Source organism: Pelodiscus sinensis, chromosome 3 (genome assembly GCF_052426305.1).
Source record: "Pelodiscus sinensis isolate ZL-2025 chromosome 3, ASM5242630v1, whole genome shotgun sequence".
In the NCBI taxonomy this organism is placed as follows: Eukaryota; Metazoa; Chordata; order Testudines; family Trionychidae; genus Pelodiscus; species Pelodiscus sinensis.
Window position 1 is genome coordinate 149,928,345 of NC_143054.1, and position 22,666 is coordinate 149,951,010.

Below are 22,666 nucleotides of genomic sequence, written 5' to 3' on the forward strand. Positions count from 1 at the left end.
AGTCCCCGGAGGTGGAGCCTGCAGACAGTGTATCAGAGGCAGCAGTGCGGGTTACCTAGTGGGAGCTGATCCACAAGAGGAGCCAGTTTAAAAACCACTTCCCCTCACAGACTGGCTGCCTGTCGCCCTGTGCTGCTGCCTCTCATAAAAAGGCAGAAGCGTGGAGTGGCAGCAGCCCCTGTCTGGGGGGAGGGTCTGAGCTCTGGACGAAGCACAAGTCAGGACTGAGCTGGGCTGCCTGCCCGCCGAGCTCCTAATACACTTTTAATGCAGTGCCACCGCAGGAGTAGGTCCTGGACCTATCACAAGGCAGGACTGAGCCAGGCTGCTGGCCAGCCTGCTAAAAAAATTTACTGGAGGGGCAGGGAAGGGCAGGGAAATGTGTGTAGTCGATAGCATTAACCTATAAGCTTTTGCTCACTGGTTAATCAACTACACTATTGCATCCCTACCCAGCAGTGGTGTTTTAAATGTCGTCAGATGATCCTGCTCAGTTGCTGGTGTGACCTATCTACACTAGGACACTCATTGGAAATGAACCGGTGTTAGCATCGGTGGGAAATTTTCAGAGAATTTTTGTGGTGAATAAAGGGCCTAATACTTGGAACCACAAAGGCAGAACCCTGCACAGCTGCAAATGTATGTGCATGGATGCGGATATCTGTAGCTATGAACTGGTATCTGCAGGGGTCTCCTGGGAAACGTAGGGTTGAAAGGCCGCTGCCAGTAGCCATTGTCCCATGTGTAACTGTACTGCACCCAACCCTGCCCACTGGACAGGCATCAGGCTCACTGGCAGCTATATCTGGTCAAGTGGCCGGCATGCTCCCAGTCAGGAAACACAGACGGCTGCTTGAAATGGCTGGGGGGGGGGGGATGCTGATGTGGGGCACTCGTTCCTGGGAGCAGCAGCCCTTTTGCCGCTGTTTTTTCTGGGAAAGCCCCATGGTTCTCCAGATACCAGCGTCTGCAGAGATCTGTGGATATGAATTCGCATCCGCTCAAGGCTCTATCAAAAGGGACTTAGCCATCATGATACTGAGTATTGCAATGCCTCACTTTTAGGTGTCCAGGAAATCATAGGAACAACACTGCAATTTACAATGTTGCTCTAAGCTCCTAGGCTCCTTGTACATGGAATGGGGAGAGACAGGTGTCCTTAGGATGGAATCCACAAAAGCTGGCCCACAAGGTGGGGTGCTGCCTAAGCTAGCCAAAGGGAGATGCTGATGAGACTGGCATGCCCCTTTCACTGGGATAAGTGCAGCCTGCTGGAAGGCCCCTGTCTCTGCTAGCCATTCACATCTGGGAACTGCTCTCCTGGAGTCTGGCAGCATAGGGCCTGTGAGGAATTACAAGGCCTGAACATGGCTCAGTGGGGGGCTGACTAGGAAGGAGAGCAGTTCAGCAGGAGAAGGGTGGCCTGCTGGAACCTCTGAATCTGAGACTTAGGGAAAAGCGGCTAGCTGAAGGAGAAGGTGGCTAAGGCCCTAAAGTGGGCTTAAGCTGTAGATCCAGCTCCAAGGAGAGCTGAGGGAGACTCCTGTCATAAGGAGGCAAATGGGAGAGACTATTTAATGACAGCTGAGCTGTATTTTAGAGAGACTTCACTTTAGAGAGGCTGAGAGCAACTATGAGGAAGCTCCCCAGTAGCTAGCTAGGGAGTAGTGATGGGGAGCCACACATTCCTGGTGCTGTGTTCCCAAATCAATTGGAGGTGCAGAGAAGCAGGGAGAGGCAGGAGCAACCCAGGGTAGTGGTGAGGGACTGAAGAATGAGCCCTTAACCACCAGTGGAGAGGCTGGGCCTGCATTCCACTACTCTTCCCCCAGACCACAAGGGAAAGTACAGGCTTCAAGATTGAAAGAGGCAGGAATGAGGAGTCCCAGATGGGGGGAGGATGAGGGTTGTGAGACTCTGTGTTTTCCTGTTTTGAGGAATGATTGGTTTATTCCAGAAGGGGTGGGAGTCTAGGTGAATCAGCAGGAGGGTTGAGTTGCAAGAAGCAGACCACTGCAGAACCAGATTGGGTGTCATCCAGTGTGCTTGAAGCATGCAAGCCTGCTCCATCATGCCCTGCATCAGGGTATCAGCTGGTGACTATAGCACCTGTGTCATTCTTGTGAGAATGAGCTAGGTGCCTGCCTCAATCCACGCAAAGCCCAGGGGCAGCTTGCATGTAGAAAAGATCAATAGATAGTTGAGGACGGTGAATATTGACAACCCTTGTAATGTGGTAAAGGCCGAGGACGCTTTTCTTAATCGTTGTGTCTGCAGTTCACTGGTGGCATAGGATTATCTCCAGTGGCTCAAAGAGCCTATTGAATACCAGTAAGGCAGGCTTGTGTTACCCATTAACTGTGTGTGCAAATTTGTAGTGTTTTCATTCTATACTGATTAGTGTGATAAGAATGGATGCTTATCTGTGCTATTTTGTGTTTTTGTTTTCCTGTCTGTACAAGTCAGCAAAGTTAGTAAGATAGATTCCACTGGAGAACATTTCCTTGGAGAAGGACTCACTCTCTCTTGACCCAAAGAAAGATATACAGTGTATAAAGTTAATTCTTCTAACCTAAACTTCAGAAATGAAGTGACTAACTCTTAGGGGGTTTAAGCACTGCAATGCATTAGGGGTTCATGCTCTCTAATGCCTGAGTGATAGCCATATGCAATATGTAAAAAGAGGTCCCATCTTCTCTTCTTTAAAAAAGAAAAGCCAAAAAAAGTTGTCAAGAGAGAAAAATAAATCTTGGTGCATCTACTATCAGGTTAAAATACACAGTTTAACCTACAGCTCAATCACCATGTGAAATCAGATAATTAAATAAATGTTCCTTCTTTGTATTGTTACCACCACTACAAGTAATGAACACTATAAATATTAGAAATATAATTGTCATCATTATTATTGTCTTTGTGCATTTGGCACTACATTTAGCTTGGAAAAACAGATACGTCATTTTCTCATTTTGCCATCTTGTGCTAATGCATCAGAACCAGTGTTCTGGCTACTAAACTGCACAGGAATGTTTACATCCAAATGAATCCCCCATTTTAGTTTGAATTTTATTTTTTTTCAAAATCTACACAAACATGTTTCTTTAATAGATTAGAGCAGGGGAGGGCAATAATTTTTGACAGGGAACCACTCCAAGAATTAGGAAAGTGGTCGAGGGCCACACTCTTCCATGATATTAATGAGGGAGGTGTGGGGTCTGGGATGGAGGTTGGGTGCAGAAAGGAGCTTAGGAAGGAAGTTTGGGTGAAGAAGGCAGTTGTGACCTGGGGCACTGGACTGAGGTGCAGGGGGTTGGATTGTGACCTAGGGCAGGGAATTGGGATACAGGAGAGAATGCAGGGGTTTGGATTGTGAGCTAGGTCAGGAGGGGACTGTAATCTGGGGCAGGAGATTGGGGTGTCAGATCTGCGAGGGGATATGAGTGCAGGAGGGGGGCAGAGGCTTTGAGTATGTAGAGTAGGGAAATTGGGGCCACAGGGTTGGGGAAGGGAGGGTCTGGGGTACCAGAGGTAGGGTCTGGCCAGGAGACTTACCAGCCAGAAGCCCCTTCCTGAAAAAGCTTCCCTGCCTGCCCCGCCCCACACAGGCTGTAGCCATGTGCTCTGTGAATAACTAGAGCCCTTGTGCTTTGTGGTTGCCTGTTATTGAAACAAGCAGCTCCCATTGGCCAGTTTCTGGCAAAAAGCTGGCCAATGGGATTGTGCCTGGGGTCAGGAGCAGCTCCTAAACTTCTTCCCTCCCCTCTGGGCTCAGTTTTTAAAGTGTGTGTCTGGGGTGAGGCAGGTGGGGAGCCTGCCTGCCAGTGTCCATGGGCCAGATCTGGTGGCTTGGCGGGCAGGCCATATTTTGCCCAGGCCAGTACTAGTTACTTACATCCCTAAAATGAACTAAGTAGTTTTAGAGATTGGGAGGCTAACTGGTTGACAACTTGTCTCTCCCTCCTTAAGTGATTACCTTACTCTACACCTCATGGATCAGACCATTGCCTGTAATCCCTAACACTCCACCCATTGAATGACTTGTGCGCCAAACACCACCCCACCCACAGGTGAATGGTGTGGGGGATGGGCAATCAATCAGTGTCCTGATCAGGGAGGTGCATCGAGATAGGGATTTTGAGGAAGAGGGGGAGGGTTACATCAGCCTCATTCTTCCTTAGTCCCAGATTGTACAAATACTGTGGTCCTTCACTATATTTTTGTCTCTTTAAAAAAGTAAGCATTGAAGAAAACTGATTTTAGCTAATGTGAAATGTCAAGAGGTTTGTTGTAAAGCTATTTAAAAAATCACTTAGAGGGGTTTAGCTGTCCAATGCATTTTGGCTGCTTCAATTTTTCCTGTGCTCTGTGAGAGCATCTGGTGCATTGAAAACTGTAACAGAAAGTTAAATTTGGGCTAACATGCTTTGAAAATAAATGTGAAATGTTAACCTCTAACAACTGTTTTTCTTGAAATGCATATAAAATAAATTGGAAATCCTATCTGCACAACATACATAAAGGTTCTAATTTTAATTCGATTTAGTGATAAGTAGGTTTCATGGTCAAGATTTTTATAATGTTAGACACCGTTCCAGGGAATCACATTCTATTTTTTTCTGAGTCTTGTCTTATCCTTAGGCTGATTTTTCATGAAGAGAAAGAAAAGTATGTTGTTTTTAAAACGTACGTTTGAATGTTAAAAATGAGTTTAATTGGGAAGTGAGCTATTGTTGAAACATCTTAGCTAGCTGTGTTGGATATCCAAACTCATTTTAAAAGCAGCCTTGTAACATCTGATTTCTCCTTGTTTTGTGAAATGTCCCCAAGCTCAAACAGGCAGCTTTTAAGTGGTGCTTCAGCCAAAAATGGCATTATCTGCAAGATAAAATTAAAGTTTGAAAATACGTATGAGAATAAATGCTTCTTCTAGTAATCTACATTTAAATCACAGGAGGAGGAGTCATAGAAGAATGTTTAAGGTTGCCCCTTTTCAGTTGCTTTATGGCTCTGGCAAACTAGAACTGTTTGGAGTTAAAATGTCAGTGTTTGATCCTTGATTGAGATTCAGATGTTTGGGATTTGTTTTAAGCTTGAGCAAAAACAGTTCAGCAAAAGCAGATTGTTTCAAAGTGTTAACATTTTAATTTTTTTAAATACCTCTAGCACTTCCTGTTTGGAACAGGAACCTGCCGTTTAGCAGAAATATAATTCTGAGGTTAGAGGTGCCTTTTTCTGACCCAATAAAAATCCATTGGAATGCGGCCAATTTATAAGCATTGTGAGAGAAAATGCTACTTGCATACATATGGAGGGACTTGTTCAGCTCTTGTCCCTTCATACCCTGAACACTCCACATGCACTTCACATGCTCCTAACTTCAACTAAGCCCCTCCTTTCTTGTTCTGAAACAGAACTTCACAAACACCTGAACCTCCAGATGGGACACAGACAAAAGGAGCAAGAGGATCCACATTTTCCCCCTTCCCCCATCAAAATCACTTTGTCCCCCATCAAAATCTCTTTGTCTCATACCTTGGAGAAAGCGCTCCTAAACTAAGAACTAGGAGACCATGAGTTCTAGTCACCTTTTTGATGATTAGTGCTCATGAGAGAACTCTCTGACTAAGAAGCAAATAAAAGCAGACTGTGTAGCATTAGATAACTTTAATATAAGTGAAGTTATAATTGCACATGTTGCTCCTGATATAGCAATATCTGGTGGGAATGATTCAGTGAAGAGTGGTACCTGAAGAATAGATGTGAGGAGTGGCCAAAAGAATGTGACATTGTCTTGTGTTCCAGAGATTTTCACTGTATCATTTATCTGCATGCACTCCAACTGCCATTCACTGTTAGGTGTAGCTGTACTGAATGGCAAAAAGATTAATTGGAGCAGAACTGTTACTGTGATATGAGGAGTACCTTGTATCCTGTACATGTTCCTTGAAGGACCAAGAATGCAACATTTCAGTGCTGAGCTGTGTAGGATGTATTAGTAGAAGTACACAAAATGTTTACCTGCCAAGGAGATTGTCAGCAGTCTGGTGGCATGCATGACAGCAGTCTCTGAGGCTTAGTGAAGGGTAAGTGAAGGCAACATCTCAGAAGGAATCCTTAGGCAAGGACAAATGGATGGTAACATTTTGCAAGTCTGGGGTCATCTGTGTGGAGTAGACTTAATATTTGGGTGTAGAACAAGTGCAGAGAACTTCTGTTTGCTAAATCAGACCTAATTTCAGTTTTGCCTTAACAAAAAGTGTTAAACTCTATTGTATAGTGTTGTTCCCAGAGCACTGAGCACTGTAAGGGTCGAGTGCTAGTGTGTGTGTTACTGGTGTGCCGGGCCATTACTTTATGTTAATGAAATGCAGGGGCAGTGACTGCTCATTGCTTTTAAAGTTACAGACTAAGGGTATGTCTACACTACCACCCTAGTTCGAACTAGGGTGGTTAATGTAGGCATTCGAAGTTGCAAATGAAGCCCGGGATTTAAATATCCCGGGCTTCATTTGCATCTTGTCGGGCGCTGCCATTTTTAAATCCCCGTTAGTGAGGACTCCATGCTTGCGGCTACACGTGGCATGGAGTAGGTAGTTCGAATTAGGCTTTCTAATTCGAACTACTGTTACTCCTCGTGGAACAAGGTGTACCGGTAGTTCGAATTAGAAAGCCTAATGCGAACTACCTACTCCGTGCCGCGTGTAGCCGTGGGCACGGAGTCCGCATGAATGGGGATTTAAAAATGGCTGCGCCCGGCAAGATGCAAATGAAGCCCGGGATATTTAAATACCGGGCTTCATTTGCAACTTCGAATGCCTACATTAACCACCCTAGTTCGAACATGGCTACCGCTCTGAGACTTTTTACCGATAGCTTTTTTTAAATTCATACCAGAAAAAGAAAATATTACTTGAGTAGTATAATCATTTATGGAATAACACCCATTTCATCCCAAAGAATCTCAAAACACTTCATAAAGTTACTGTCTGTATTGTAGCAATGAACTAAAATCAGTTTATCAAACACTCAAATACTTCCACTTTGAGGGTGATGTGAGGCAAGAACACTCATAATATCACTATTGCATGTTGGGATGTTATGAAGTTTAGCTTACTCATATTTGTAAAATGCTTTGAGTTCTTGGTAGAATGTTCTATAGAAGAGCAAAGTATTGTGCTGTTTACACACACTGGGCCAGGTTCTGGTCTGTCTGGTCACCCTTACAAGCAGAGAGAGAGAATTTAGCCCAAAGATGGTAAGCAGGTTTGCTTTTGCAAAAACACAGCTTGAATTTAAACTTGGTGCACAAATACTCTACTTATGGCCTAGGGTGACCAGATAGAAAGCATGAAAACTCAGAATATGGGCAGAGAAAATATGCGTCTATATAAGACAAAGCCCCAAATGTTGGACTGTCCCTATAAAAACAGGACATCTGGTCACCCTACTATAGCCTTAAAAAAAGCCAATGAAGTGCTGTGGAAATCCAGGGGCTTATGATACCGTATAGCTAAAACTATGTAATGAAGTTCCTTGTTGGATAATTGCCTTCTGCTCTGAAAGTACTTCTTGGGTCTGATTCTCATCTCATGCTAATGTAGAGAAGAAATAAATCCACTTCAGTCAGTAGAATTATACTAGTGTAAAACTGATGTGAGGTCAGAATCAAGACCCTTCTTTTGTCTTGCTTTGGCATAATTAGATAAACACTCCCGCTTTTCCCTCTCATTGTTTAAGAAAGTGGCAGTTGAAGACTCTGTAAACTCATATTCTACTGCTCATAGTGGGCCAAATTAATCCCTAGTCTAACTTCACTGAATGCAATGGAACTACACTAGGGATGAATTTGGCCCTAGCTGTTTCTCTAATGCATATGACTTACTTCTTTCTGGAAAGTGCCTCCTCTCCTTGTGATGAGGAGGAGTGAGTGCTGTCCAGGAGCTCCTGCCAGTATCTGGCTCAGGCTCTTTTTCTCTATAGTTCTCTAGTGAACTTCTATTACTTTGAGGGAAGTGTCTCCTCTGAGGTCTGAGCCAGGTTGAGTCACCTTTTCCTTCCACCATACACAAGGAGTCCCTCGTCATGTTCAGTTCAATCAGGCGCTTTTTCTCTGACTCACCCATTGCATCTAGATGTGTGTTTTTCTTATAAGCAGACTTTCTAATAAAAAAGCAAACATATCCTCATGTAAATGGAATATTTTTGCTTGCCAGGAAATGAAACTTAAGAGGTGTCCACAGGCAAACAGTGAGCCTGATTCTGATTTTGCTTTGCTGGTGTAAATTAGAAGTAACTCTGAAGTCAGTGGAGTAACAATGGTATAAAGCCAGTCAGAGCAGAATCAGGGCTTTTATTTCTTCAGGTTTAAGGGTTAAGTACCCTTGGATGAAGATAGGGGACTCCCCAAAACTTCAATGAGAATCACACAAATAAATTAACAGACAGAATTTGGCTAGATCAGTTTAAATCTGTGCGTACAATTTTCTTGAGTTTAAGTTATTTCAGAGCCTATGGCCTGGTCTATGCTTAAAGGCTTTGCTGGCATTGCTATGTCTACTACCGGTGTGGTAAAAATGCATACCTTGCTCTGATAGACATTGCTATGCTACCAAAAGCTACAATGCAGATACAGCTGTACCATTAAAAATGTCCATTAGCCAGGAAAGTTTGTATTATTTAGTGACCTGCTATAAGCTGTATTGGCAAAAGCACACTTTTGACTATATAAGCTATGCTTCCACCATTTGCCGTTGAAGTGAAGCCCACCAGGGGTGGGGAACGTATGGCCCAGGGGCCAGATCTTGTTCCCAGCTTTCCTGGATCCAGCCCCCAAGACTCACCCTCGCTCTCAGCATCAGGGAGCTGGCGCTCAGGTCCTGTGTTCTCTCCTCCATCCTCCTACCCTCCCAGACCTATCAACCCCCAACAAACTCCTGTAACCTCACTCCTGCCCAGACCCCAGAACCCAACCCCGCTTCCTAGCAATTCCTCCTACACACTGAATCCCTCATGTTTTGCCCCATCCCAGAGCCTAGGGAAGCCCACAAAATCTAACTACCCTGCCAGAAGTGCGCAGCATTTTGAAGCACCACCCACTCCTTGCAGGGTGGGAGAAGACTCCGTGTGCTCTCTCCACCCCCATGCCAATCAGGGTTTTGGGGCGGTGGGAGCACATAAAGTCTCCTCCTGCCCTACAAGGGACTCAGCACTTAAAAGTCAACCACCAGCTGCTGCTCGGCTGGTGGTTGATTCTATGTGTGGCACTCCTTTGCAGGGCGGAGGCAGGGAATGAGAGACTTCACATGCTCTCCCTCCCCAGGCCCTGATTGACCTGGGGCAGCAGAAGGAAGCACGTGAAGTCTCCTCCCACTTCCGGGGCACAGGTAGCTAGAGGGAACCGCCAGCTGTTCAGAACAACTGGTGGTTCTCGGGGGGTGTGGGGGAGGACAAAGACTTTGCACACTCCCCCACCCCAGGCCAATCAGGATCCATGGGTGGGGAAGCAAAGAAGTGTCCTAGCCCCGTCCCTTCTGCCTGAGGCCACACACCTTGTGGGGTGACCCAGGGCCACTTCAAAAATTTCTGAAGTGGACCCCAGTCAAAAATTATTGCCCACCCCTGCTCTGTAGTGTAGAATCTAGATATAGCCTATGAGCGCTTTACTGATGAAGGTATACTAATATGGTACATCAGCAAAGCACTCACAATGTGGACACTGTTTATATTGGCAAAAGCGTGCTTTAATTTGAAAATGGGGCTTATGCTCCTAAGTCACTTAGGCACACTTGAAACATTTACCCTGTATCTGTTTTACAGATAAAAATAGAAATAAACATTTAACTACAGATTTTCTTATTCTAGGATCAAACAAAAAAAATTCAAGGTGTCTGCCCGATTCTAATCTAATACAGAAGTAATTCAAGAGCTTTACTGAAATCAGTGGAGTTAGAGTGGTGTATAACCAGTGCAAATATAGAAGTCTAATAATATATTAGAAATAATTTGAAATCTTTAGATGATAAGAACATAAGATCATAAGAACGGCCGTACTGGGTCAGACCAAAGGTCCATCTAGCCCAGTATCCTGTCTACCGACAGTGGCCAGCACCAGGTGCCCCAGAGAGGGTGGACCGAAGACAATGATCAAGCGATTTGTCTCCTGCCATCCCTCTCCAGCCTCTGACAAACAGAGGCCAAGGACACCATTTTATCCCCTGGCTAATAGCCTTTTATGGACCTAACCTCCATGAATTTATCTAGCTTCTCTTTAAACTCTATTATAGTCCTAGCCTTCACAGCCTCCTCTGGCAAGAAGTTCCACAGGTTGACAACATGCTGTGTGAAGAAGAACTTCCTTTTATTAGTTTTAAACCTGCTACCCATTAATTTCATTTGGTGTCCTCTAGTTCTTCTATTATGGGAACTAATAAATAACTTTTCTTTATCAGCCCTCTCCACACCACTCATGATTTTACAGACCTCTATCATATCCCCCCAGTCTCCTCTTTTCTAAACTGAAAAGTCCCAGTCTCTTTAGCCTCTCCTCATATGGGACCTGTTCCAAACCCCTAATCATTTTAGTTGCCCTTTTCTGAACCCTCATATACAAAAAAGCCAACTGAAACTTCAGAGAAAACTTAGGCAGAATATAGTTCTTTAAAGTGGGACAAATTATTAATGTTAAATTATTTATTTAGTTACTTTTGCCTCTTCTGAATTGTTGGTGAGTAGTATAAGATTTGCTCAGATGTAGTCAATGATTAATATTAAATTATTGGCTTATTTACAAGCAATTTTTATTTTAGATTAAAAATATTTCAAGATTGTTTGGATAGGTAGGTCACATGGTATTTTTTCTGCTCCATGATTCAATAAACATAATCTTGAAAAATTCCTGATGCATACCTGTGTTCTATGAATTCATAATTCCTTTCCTCTGGGTATTCTCCAATATTTACTAAAAATTCATCGAGTCAGCAAATATCCATGCCAGAGCTTGTTTGCTAGAATATTTTGGAAAAGCAAATGTTGCCAGAAAGTTAACTTTTTAAATACAATATGTATTCATAGAATTATTTTAGCTGTAATAATTACCTGAATTAAAACAGTGTCAAAAAAACCAAGGCTCAAATTATTGATCTTGACAAAGAGAGCGAGTGTATCAAATGTGAAAACTTAAAAGAACATAATTTGTCTGATTTAAAACATAATTTTACTGTTAGATCCATCTAAAAAGCTCATAGTTAACTTACAAAATGTTATTTGATCAAGATCCCACCTGTGAACTCTTGAAAAGCTGATCTAAAATTTCTATCATTACTAGTAGCCTGGATTAAAAAATATCTATATTCTCCTACATTCCCTGAGGTTGTCTTTTTTTCTGTTTGTAGTGTCTACTCCAATGGGATCCTGATCCTTGATGGGATCTTAGGTACTAACACAATGCAAACAAATAATATCAGGGCTGGAAGTGAATCTCTTACAAGAATAGTATCTTAACAATATAAAAACACTACACACCTTCGCCTCAGCGGGGTTGTATTTTCTGGGAGGAGGTATCTATGTGTATGATGCCTAAGCCAAATTTCAGTGGTGGAGAGAAAAAAAACAAAGGAATGTTTGCCCAAGGACTTTAGAACAAAGGGCAGTTGGTGAAGATCCATATTGCCTAGCAACTGACAATTCAATTGGTTATGGTTCTATCACAACTGATGTCCCTTCTATGCCTTAAATTACAAGGTAGGACAAGCTTTTTTCACTGCTGCATGGCAGCTACCATGAATCAGATCTTGTAACTTCAATAAAGGCTAGTGAATTTCAATGTGCTGAGCTGGAGCTAGGATACACGTAGGCAGCATTACAGTCCAGCACCTTGCGTAATCCTGTGTTGTGCTTTGTGGGGGGAATGCACAACAATGTGGGTGAGGGTGATAGGGTCAGACAGTGAATACAGATCCAAAAATCAAGCCCTGCCAATATGGGTAACTGCTGCCAAGAGCACTAGTATAGCACTGAGATTGCAATGATGCTTCTGCTGAGGTTATGTGGGGTTGTAAGGCACATTCTCGAAACTTTTGTCAATTATCGCAATACAGGCCCATATAGGCCTGTTTAGAGCAGAAAAAGGAGGTTGTTTTTAAAACATTAGCTAACATGTTTTAATTAACATTTTTTAAAACAGCATATAGCATGTAGTATGCAGCATATAGCATCTCCTCATTTACAAACATTTAAACACTGGGGCAGTGTCTACACAGGCGCGATCTTGCACAAAAGCAGCCGCTGTTGCACAAAAACTTGCTGCCTGTCTACACTGGCCGCGTGTTCTTGCGCAAGTACACTGACGTTCTAATGTATGAAATCAGGGCTTCTTGCACCAGAACTCTGATGCTCCTGCTCAGGAATAAGCCCTTTTGTGCAACTTTTCTTGTGCAAGAGGCCAGTGTAGACAGGCAACATGAATATCTTGCGCAAGAAAGCCCTGTGGTTAAAACGGCCATCAGAGCTTTCTTGTGCAAAAGAGCGTCTACACTGGCAAGGATGCTCTTGCGCAAAAGCATATCTCTTGAGCAAAAGCACATGCCAGTGTAGATGCTCTCTTGTGCAACTACTTAAACGCAAGAACTCTTGCACTAAAGCGTTTCTGCACAAGATCAAGCCAGTGTAGACATAACCCATGTGTTTAACCTGAGTATTCGCCCCAGAAACTCCTGTTTCTAGTCTAGACATACTTGTGCAGGATTCTCTGATGATCCAGCAGCAGGTACTGGAGCAAAAGGTGTGTCTAAAACTTTTCATCACAGTTCCAGTAATGTGGCCTGGTCGTTCTCTGGCTAACTTGTCACTTGTTCTGTATAGGGTTGCCCGGTGTCCAGTTTTGAACTGGACAGTCTAGTATTTGAGCTTTCTGTTCGGGAAACAAATTAAGAAAATATAAATGAAAAAAGAAATGTCCAGTATTTTCTAAATAAGATGTCATGTAGATTGTGATGTAATGGCAAGTGTGTCCGGTATTTTTGCTGAAACCATCTGGCAACCCTAGTTCTGTGTCACTACCAGGGCAGATGGCTCTCCCTGTTCAAGAGAGTTCTTTGGAAGGTCGGTCAGTTGACTTCTTTTCATTTCCTCCTGTGCCCTCTAGCTCCAGCTGTAGGCTGGGAGCCCTGTGACAAGTTTCCTGAAGCATTGTCAATGATGGTCATAAACAGCTTACCCAGCCTATATACCATATGGTGTGGAGTGCGATGGAAATCAATATGGGTGACACTCATTCTGCAAGGAAACTATATCCCTTTGGAATTGCCACCTGATGAAGAGTGGATTGGGGTATTTTTTTCTCATTTACTCTCATTAAACTTGTGAACTTTTCTATATTAAAAATGGCTCCTATATGCCATTTCTTCCACTGGGGCTGAAACCAAGAGGCCCTTGGTCAAAATGGCCACCATTTGTCTTTGGATGTGGGATTGAGGCTTCCTATAAAATGGCCACCACCTCCCATAGTTTTCAGTAGCACTGAAATCAGGTTGCCCTCAAGAAAGTGGGAAGAGACTGAAGTGAGGTTGTGGACTGGGTTGTGGGGCTGGGCCTCTGGGCAAAATGGGGGGAGGACCTGGGGCTGGACTGAAGGGCTGCAGTTGCTTCATTACTCTTGGGCTCTTCCTAGATGTGGCAGGGCTGGCCAGTCTCCTTAGTCAGGCAGGGTACCCTACAGTTAGCCTAAAGGGCTGCCTCTTCTGAAGCACCTCTCACCTGCCGAGCGTAGGCTGTCCTGGCAGTAGCTCTACTGGCAGGCAGGAGGGGTTGGCTCATTGCTGCACGTGCTCTTGTTCCCCTGGTTCAGAGCGTGTCCCACAGAGAAAGGACCCTGGCTCCTCTCCCCACGTTTGATGGGCTCTGGCTCCCTCCAGACTAGAGAAGCGACCGTTGGGGGTGAAATGGGCTGGATCCTCTCCCGCCCGGCCAGCCTGTGGGGCAGGGTCCCTAAGCTTGGGGGCACAGGGATAGAGGTTCCTTGCTGCACGGGTGGGGCGGCTAAATCCTCCCCTCATCCTGTGGGGGCAGGGCCTCTGACAGCACGAGGTGCTGGACCCGGGCTCTCGACTAGGGCGGGGGACGCAGGCCAAAGGCAGGGGCCACTGGTGACTGTGAGGAGGGGCGGTACAGGGAGGAGCGCGCGGGGTGAAAAGGGGCTGCTGTGCGCCCCGGGGGCGGGCGCTGCGGCTGGACAGGTGGGGGAGGACCGATCTCCTGATTGGCGGCGGGAGCCGGCTGCGGGGAGGGCCGCGTGAGGAGCGGGACTCGCCTTCCCTGCTGCCGGCGCGCGGAGCGGTGCCGGGCCGCCATGGCTGGGGACGGGGCGGAGGAGGAAGAGGAGGAAGGGGAAAGGCAGGCGGGGCGCTTCTCGCAGCTCAATGGCTTCCTGCCGGGCAAAGAGGCCGAGCGCGGCAGCCCCGCGGCTGGGGCGGATGCTGAGGTGCTGCCGGAGGCGGAGGCCATGCTGCTTTCGCCTGGTTCGGGCGCGGCGCGGGCGGCCCCCCGGCTCTCCCGGCGCAGGCTAGCCGTGCTGGCCGTGTTCTGCCTCTACTCGCTGGCGAACGCCTTCCAGTGGATCCAGTACAGCATCCTGAGCAGCGTCTTCGTGCGCTTCTACCGCGTCGCCTACACCCACGTGGACTGGCTCTCCATGGTCTACATGGTGGCCTACGTGCCGCTCATCCTGCCGGCCACCTGGCTGCTGGACACCCGCGGCCTGCGCCTCACTGCCCTGCTGGGCTCTGGCCTCAACTGCCTGGGCGCCTGGCTGAAGTGCTTCAGCGTCAGCCAGAGCCTCTACCCACTCACCCTGCTGGCCCAGACCGTGTGCGCCGTGGCCCAAGTCTTCATCCTGGGACTGCCCTCCCGCATCGCCGCCGTCTGGTTTGGGCCCAAGGAGGTGTCCACTGCCTGCGCGGTGGCCGTGCTGGGCAACCAGGTGAGCAGGGGAGGGGAGAGGGGTAACCTGGGGAAAGGGCAGCAGGAAATCCGGGGGGAATGGGCTGTGTGTGAAGGTGAGGGTCAGGTTTGTACCCTTTTTGAAAAGAAGAAATTGTGGGGGTAGTGGGGAAAGGAATATGCTAATGGGGGGGGGGGAGGTAGGTCAGCGTTCATCAATGCAGCAGCTAGAAATCCATGATCTAGAAAGGAGAAATCAAGGGTAAGGAAAGGGGGAAGGAAATCCAGAGAGAAGAGAAGAACCTGGTTGAAATGATGGAAATCACAGCTGAACTTAGAAGGTGCTGATGGGGGAACACGCTTTGGTAATGTTATATTTTGTGTGCTTATTTTGTCATATACAGAGCTCCTCTTATTGTTTGAATGAGTAAAATTCAGATCCCAAGAGAGATTTTTCCATTCATGTGCATACAGTAAAATCCTTTATCATAAGAAGGCGAGATTTAAAATCCAGAATCTTTTTGTGCATTCTCCCCACAGACTGAGTTTTTCCCTTGCAGATGAGTATGGCAGGGCTACAGAGGGGAACATCTAAACATATTAGTCATTGAAAGGCTGGCATTGCATCAGAAACCTGATTGCTCTGACCCAGCATCTTTTCTGAGGTTTTAAAGGGCATATGGGTGTTAAAGGCTCACTGTAATTTAATGGAGGCTTCAGGTGAGGTATTTTTAAATGTTACAGAAATGAAGTTATCCATGAGTTATACTCCAATATGCCAAGTACTTTAACAGATCACATCAGAGAACAAAAGTGGGATGACTAAGGGCTTGTTTCAAATGTGTACGGCGCGGTTCCATTTTTAAAAGAGTATTTTTCATAAAAAAGTAATGAAAACAAATGGAGAAACAAGCTTAAGTTGAGACTTGTAATAAGGTGAAAGGTGCATTTAGCTTTATGTTCGAGAACTGTGACTATCATTTTCCCCAACAAAAAGCAGAGGAAATACTCTAACAAATGTTACTATAATACTCTGCCATCTGGGAGTGGGCGGGATTAATGATTCAGCACAAGAGTCATGTGACGATAAACCAGGATTTGTGGTATGAGGATGAGTCTAGTGCAAACTCATCCAGTCCATCTGAGTTGAGCTATCCTTGCACCAAGGACTCTTCATGGTGATGCTGCCTTGGTAAGCCAGGCTACTTGAGTGTTGGCTCTGTGAAGTTCCTTTAAGAACTGGTTACCCCCATCTGCTGTGCAAATCTGTGTCTCAGACCCTCATATACCATAGAGTTGGGAAGAAGGATCAAAGAATGTGGAGCGCAAGTGGTATTCTCCTCCCTGTTGAAGGGAAAGGACTGGGTAGGGATTGTAGAATTGAGGAAGCAAATGCGTGGCTGCACAGGTGGTGTCGGAGAGAAGGCTTTGGTTTCTTCGACCATGGGACTCTATTCCGGGCACAAGGATTGTTAGGAAGAGATGGGATTCACCTAACAAAGAGAGGAAGGAGCATCTTTGCGGGCAGGCTTGCAAACCTAGTGAGGAAGGCTTTAAACTAGGTTTATTGGGGGACAGTGACCAAAACCCTGAGGGGAGTGGGGAAGTTGGATACTGGGAAAAAATGCAAAGAGGAACGAGCAACAAAGGTGAACCCCTGATTCGAATGGAGAGGGTAGGGCGATCAACTGGTTATCGAAGGCGTTTATACACCAATGGGAGAAGCCTGGGTAACAAACAGGAAGAATTAGAGGCCCAGTCCAAGAACTAGGATTTGATTGGGATAACAGAGACTTGGTGGGATGACTCGCATGACTGGAGCGCTGTCATGGAAGGGTATCGACTGTTCAGGAAGAACAGGCAGGGGAGAAAAGGAGGAGGAGTTGCACTGGATGTAAGAGAGCACTATGATTGCTCAGAACTCCAGTATGTAGAGGGAGAAAAGCCTGTTGAGAGTCTATGGATCAAGTTTAGAGATGTAAGCAACAGCAGTGATGTGGTTGGTGTCTGCTACAGACCGCCAAATCAGGTTGATGAGGCTTTCTTCGGACAACTGAGAGAAGTTTCCAGACCACAGACACTGGTGCTCATGGGGGACTTTAATCGCCCTGACATCTGGGAGACCAATACGGCAGTTCACAGACTATCCAGGAAGTTTTTGGAGGATATTGGGGATAACGTCTTTGTACAAATGCTGAATGATCCGACCAGGGGCCGTGTGCACACATTGGACTTCAGAAAAGCAGACTTTGACTCCCTCAGAGATCTGATGTGCAGAATCCTCTGGGATGCTAACACGAAGGGGAAAGGAGCCCAAGAGAGCTGGCAGTATTTTAAAGAAGCCTTATTGAAGGCACAGAAACAAACTATTCCAGTGCATAGCAAGAGAAGCAAATATGGTAGGAGACCGGATTGGCTTACTAGAGAAATCCTTGGTGAACTCAAGCACAAAAAGGAGCTTACAAAAAGTGGAAACTTGGACAGATGACTAGGGAGGGGTATAAATGTATAGCTCGAGAATGCAGGGGAGTTATCAGGAAGGTCAAAGCGCAATTGGAATTGTGACTCGCAAGGGATGTGAAAGGTAACAAGAAAGGTTTCTACAGGCATATTAGCAAGAAGAAGGTGATCGGAGAGGGTGTGGGGCTTCTACTGGATGAGGGCAGTAACCTAGTGAGAGATGATGTGGGGAAAGCTGAAGTACTTAATACTTTCTTTGCTTCTGTCTTCACGGACAAGGTCAGCTCCCAGACTAATGTGCTAAGTGACGCAATATGGGGCGAAGGTAGACAGCCCTTGGTGGGTAAAGAACAGGTTAGGAACTATTTAAAAAAGCTAAAAGTACATACATCCATGGGTCCGGACCTAATACATCCGAGGGTACTGAGGTAGTTGTCAAATGTCGCTGAAGAGCCTTTGGCCATTATCTTTGAAAAGTCGTGGAGATCAGGAGAGATCCCAGATGACTGGAAAAAGGCAAATGTAGTACCCATTTTTAAGAAAGGGAAGAAGGACGATCCAGGGAACTATAGGCCGATCAGTCTTATCTTAGTCCCTGGAAAAATCATGGAGGGCAAGTCGTGCTTGACCAATCTATTTAACTTCTATGATGAGGTAACTGGCTCTGTGTATGATATGGTGAAGTCAGTGGAAGTGATATATACGTTGACTTTAGAAAGGCTTTTGATACGGCCTCCCACAATATTCTTGCTAGCAAGTTAAGGGAATGTGGATTGGATAAATGGACGGTAAGATGGATAGAAAGCTGGCTGGAAGGTCAGGCCCAAGCGGATAGTGATCAACGGCTCGATGTCAGGATGGCGGTCAGTTTCTAGCCGAGTGCCCAAGGTTCGGTTCCGAGACCAGTTTTGTTCAACATCTTTATTAATGACCTGAATGAGGGGATGGATTGCACCCTCAGCATGTTTGCGGATGACACTAAGCTGGGGTAGAGGTCGATACGCTGGAGGGCAGAGATAGAGTCCAGACAAATTGGAGGATTGGGCCAAAAGAAATCTGATGAGGTTCAGCAAGGATGAATGTAGAGTCCTGCACTTGGGATGGAAAAATCCCAAGCATTGTTACAGGCTGGGGACCAACTGGCTAAGTAGCAGTTCTGCAGAAAAGGCAGCCTGGCTCAGTTCTTGCTTGTGCCACCTTTGGGAACTCAGCGCCCTCCTCCCTCCCCCCGACAGGGGCTTCCTGGGCAGTATAGAATAGTCTAGTAACTGATGAGAATTCATGAGGTTAATCGACTATTCAGTTAAGCGATATTTTACACCCCTAGCTGGGAGTAGGCAAGAGAGCCTGCTCCATTCATGCCCCTATACTTGGGAAGAAGTGTTCTTTCTCACCAGGAACATACCCCTGCAAGAAACCCCAATGCCAACTCTATCTACACATCTATATACAAGCGACACCATCCTAGGACCTAATCACATAAGCCACAACATCAGAGGCTCATACAACTGCACATCCTCTAATCCAGTGGTTCCCAAACTTTTCAGCATTGTGCCCCCTTTTTGATTTTTGAGAAACCCTCATGCCCCCTCTCCCAAAAAAATAGCAGCAAAACTTGACGGGGGTGTGTGTGGCTGGGTGACCTTGCCCCCCGCAGAATTTCTTCATGCCCCTCAAGGGGGCACGCCCCCCAATTTGGGAACCCATGCTCTAATGTGAGATAATGCCATCAAGTGCTAGCAATGCCCCTCTGCCATGTACATTGGTCAAAATGGACACACATCAGATATTAGAAGTGGTAGCACACAGAAACCTGTAGTGGAACATTGTAACCTGCGTGGGCACTCATTAATTGGTTTAAAAATAGCCATTCTTCTACAAATGAATTTCACAAGCCAGCAACAGAGAGAGAGTGCAGAATTGACCGTAATATGCACATTAGACACTTTCCTGTAGCTTGGGCGGCTGCTTTCCTTACATTCAATGACCAATTGATGTCAAAAACTAAGTATGGGGTACTTTCAGCCCAATCAGCTTCATTAGCACTGGTATTACAGTTGACACGAGGTAAATTTTTTTTCTCCCTTTTAAATCGTGAGGGTCCTCCCTTTTGTTCTCCACTCTAGTTTGTTTGAGGAAGTGGGTTTTGCTCACAAAAGCTCATCATACTATATAGATAGATAGTCTCTAAGGGTGTGTCTAGACTACTGAGTTTTGTCGACAGAAGTGGATTTTTGTCAACAAAACTATACCTGCGTCTACACTACGGCTGAGTTCTGTCGACATAACGTCGACAGAACTCAGCAGTTTTGTCGACGCTGGTAAACCTCATTTTACGAGGCATAACACCTTCTGTCGAGAGAGTTCTGTCGACAGAAGGTTTTATTGCCTGTAGGGTTGCGTCTAGATGTCAGCCGACGGTCAGGGCAGTGTGTGCGTGTGTGTTACACCCAAGTCTTCAACTGCTGAGGCACAAAGTCTCGTTGCAGCGGGCAGTCTAGGAGGCTGGAGGGCACCCCGAAAAATAGTTTAACGTCCGTGACTTTACTGCTAGGACCGAGGTCCCGTCGCAGAGGGTAGCCAAACAGGCTAACAGACGCCCCAGTGTGTACAGGAAGAGCTTATTACACTTCAGATTTTAGCTGCTAGAATTCATAATTCCTTCACAGCGGGCAGCCCAGGAAAGGCTGAGAAGTGCCCCAGTGGACCCTGTGACCTGGGAGTGACACAGATCCAAACGCCCAAGCTCTTCCTATAACTGTCCCTTTATGATGGGCTGAAGTTCTTTTAAATTGTGCTTGGTTCTATTACAGCAACTGAAGGAGTCAGGTTAAAGCTTAAACAGTTACAGGTTTATTGAGGAAGCTTATAAATCATATGGTTGCAATGGCTATTCTATTTCTTAACTGCTAGCAAAATATAGATCTTAAAAATGGTTACAAAGAAGATAAAGATAGAAAAATAGAAATAATGGTACCAAGTAACAGCTTACTCTTTCTATGTGTACACTTAAGACAGAGGACCACATCCAGGTACAATTTTTACCCCCTTCTGTGCCTCTCGACTCCAGCATGTCAGGCCAGGGCCGGTCCCTCAATTCCTAGGAAAGACGAAAATACGAGGTGGGCATCCCCATTGAACCTCAGGAGGTCAAACACCTAACCCGACCAGCAGGTAGAGGGTAGAATGACACTCAAAGTGAGTGTGTGCTGGACCTATCTTATATACCCATGGGGTCACGTATTTCTCTTTCTTGTCTGTCATGCCAAATGGGGCTGGTCTGTCTTTTGTGAGACCAGTTCTTACAAGGGAGTTGTGAACTTAATTTACACTTGTAAGAGCGATAACTAAATTGGAATTACTGGGGATTTTTTCTCAGTGGGAAATTCCTCTCCCAGAGACTGTGTGTGTGTTCGAATCAACATAGGTGCCAGCCGGGCACTCTCGCATATCCTGATCTCGCATCAAAGCAGATCAAAGTTTAATGGCTATGCTGATTGCCTTAATTGCTCTCTCTCCACATATCTGTTTTTTTCAGCTTCTCAGGATCAGATGAGCCAGCATAGACTATGCTGATTTTATTGCTCCTTCTCTGCCCTGTATGCTTCAGAGAGGCAAATAAGATGGATGATATGGGGGGTTAGTCTGTCTGGCTACACTAGACTACAGGGTTTTGTCGACAAAGCAGCTTGCTTTGTTGACAGAACTGAATGTGTCTAGACGCTCTATGTCGACAGAAGTTTTGTCGACACTATCTGTCGACAAAACTTCTGTCGACAAAACCCTGTAGTCTAGATGTACCTTAAGATGCTACAGGACTACTCATTTTTAAAGTTACTAACATGGCTATCCCCCCTGAGACTGCTCAGGATGAAGAGACTGGCATTGCCTTTTGGTGAGCCTCTTGCCAGGAGATCATAAGAACATAACATAAAAACGGCCACACTTGGTCAGACTAAAGGTCCATCCAGCCCAGTATTCTGTCTGCCGACAGTGGCCAATACCAGATGCCCCAGAGGGAGGGATCACAACAGGTAATCCTTATGTGATCCCTCCCCTGTCACCCACCTCCAGGCAAACAGAGGCTAGGGAAACCATTCCTACCCATCCTGGCTAATAGCCATTGATGGACCTAACCTCCATGAATCTATCTAGCTCTTTTTTGAACCCTGTTAAAGTTCTAGCCTTCACAACCTCCTCTGGCAAGGAGTTCTACAGATTGACTGCGCTAAGTGAAGAAAAACTTCCTTTTGTTTTAAACCTGCTGCCTGTTAATTTCATTTGGTGACCCCTAGTTCTTATGTAATGGGAATAAGTAAATAACTTTTCCTTCTTCATTTTTTCCATACCAGTCATGATTTTGTAGACCTCTACCATATCCCCCCTTAGTCTCCTCTTTTCTGAGCTGAAAAGTCCAAGTCTCTTTAATCTCTCTCGGCATATGGGACCCATTTCAAACCCCTAATCACTTTTGTTAAATGGGGAGTGGGCTAGAGTGCACTGGCTGCTGGTACCTCCCCCAGGAACTACTGAATAGTCGTGTAACTGCTAAAGTTTGATGTGGTTATACGACTATTCAATTTACATACTAACAAACACATCCCTATGGGGAATCAGTGAGGTCTTGTAAGTCAGTGCTGCATCAGACTTCAAAGAAAGGATCTGGAGGGCCAATGTGGCAGATGACACAGAGAAGGAGACTAGACAGGAGAAAATCCCAACCGGAAAACAAGAGGGTGATGCATGGGAACTTAATGGATCTCCTCAACAGCAAACACAAATCCTGCAGATCCTGGTTAACCTGTAGGTCACGGATCTCAGATTCCCACCATTTATAGTCTTTAGAGAACTCCATGTTTTAACACTGGAGCAGGGAACCTAAGGTCCAAGGTCTGGATGCAGCCCTCGGCTTGCCTGGATCTGGCCCCCAGGCTCTGGGCTCCCCCTCAGTACTGGGGAGCCCATACTGACACTCCAGCTCCCCCCACTGTTCTTCCATGGGGTTAGAGCACACAAAATCTACTAGCGAGGGCCTGCCTAGGCTCTGGTGTGCAAGGGGAATGTGGGCAGTGTCTTTCTCGCTTGTGTGCAGCTCCCGACTGATTTTCTTTGGGTCAGCAGTAGGGATGTGAAGAACTAGTCGACTATCCAATAAGCAAATGCTTATCAGGTAGTTGACAGCAGTGCTTTTTTTCAGGGCCGGCTGGGGGTTGAACCAGAGAAAAGCAGCGAGTGCTCACAAAAAAAAGGTGACGGTATGCCATACCGGTGT

The 22,666-nt window shown here is 45.8% G+C and overlaps 2 protein-coding genes across 6 annotated transcripts in view; one reads left to right on the plus strand and one right to left on the minus strand.

Moving 5' to 3' along the window:
* Positions 1 to 4,688: 4,688 nt before the first annotated feature.
* SPATA45 (spermatogenesis associated 45) lies at positions 4,689 to 13,970 on the minus strand. Of its 4 annotated transcripts, none has more exons than XM_025186397.3 (5): positions 13,753 to 13,970; positions 10,906 to 11,003; positions 7,883 to 8,160; positions 6,019 to 6,113; positions 4,689 to 4,875 (listed from the first exon to the last, which is right to left on the minus strand). In XM_025186397.3, the coding sequence occupies exons 3-4, from the start codon at positions 8,121 to 8,123 to the stop codon at positions 6,034 to 6,036; spliced, it is 321 nt and encodes a 106-aa protein (XP_025042182.1). In that variant the 5' UTR covers positions 8,124 to 8,160; positions 10,906 to 11,003; positions 13,753 to 13,970; the 3' UTR covers positions 4,689 to 4,875; positions 6,019 to 6,033. The 4 variants fall into 4 exon arrangements, with proteins under 4 accessions (XP_025042182.1, XP_014430761.1, XP_025042183.1 ...); XM_014575275.3 differs by lacking the exon at positions 13,753 to 13,970 and adding an exon at positions 11,521 to 11,667; XM_075925176.1 differs by lacking the exons at positions 4,689 to 4,875; positions 13,753 to 13,970 and adding exons at positions 5,849 to 5,867; positions 11,521 to 11,667.
* Positions 13,971 to 14,117: 147 nt separating this feature from the next.
* Positions 14,118 to 22,666, plus strand: part of FLVCR1 (FLVCR choline and heme transporter 1) — a 38,617-nt gene continuing 30,068 nt past the window's right edge. The window contains exon 1 of one of the 2 annotated variants that reach the window (XM_075925175.2): positions 14,118 to 14,974. In XM_075925175.2, coding sequence (XP_075781290.2) covers positions 14,345 to 14,974 — 630 coding nt within the window. In that variant the 5' untranslated portion in view covers positions 14,118 to 14,344. The remainder of the gene's footprint in view (positions 14,975 to 22,666) is intronic. The other variant, XM_025186396.3, reaches the window with a different exon arrangement.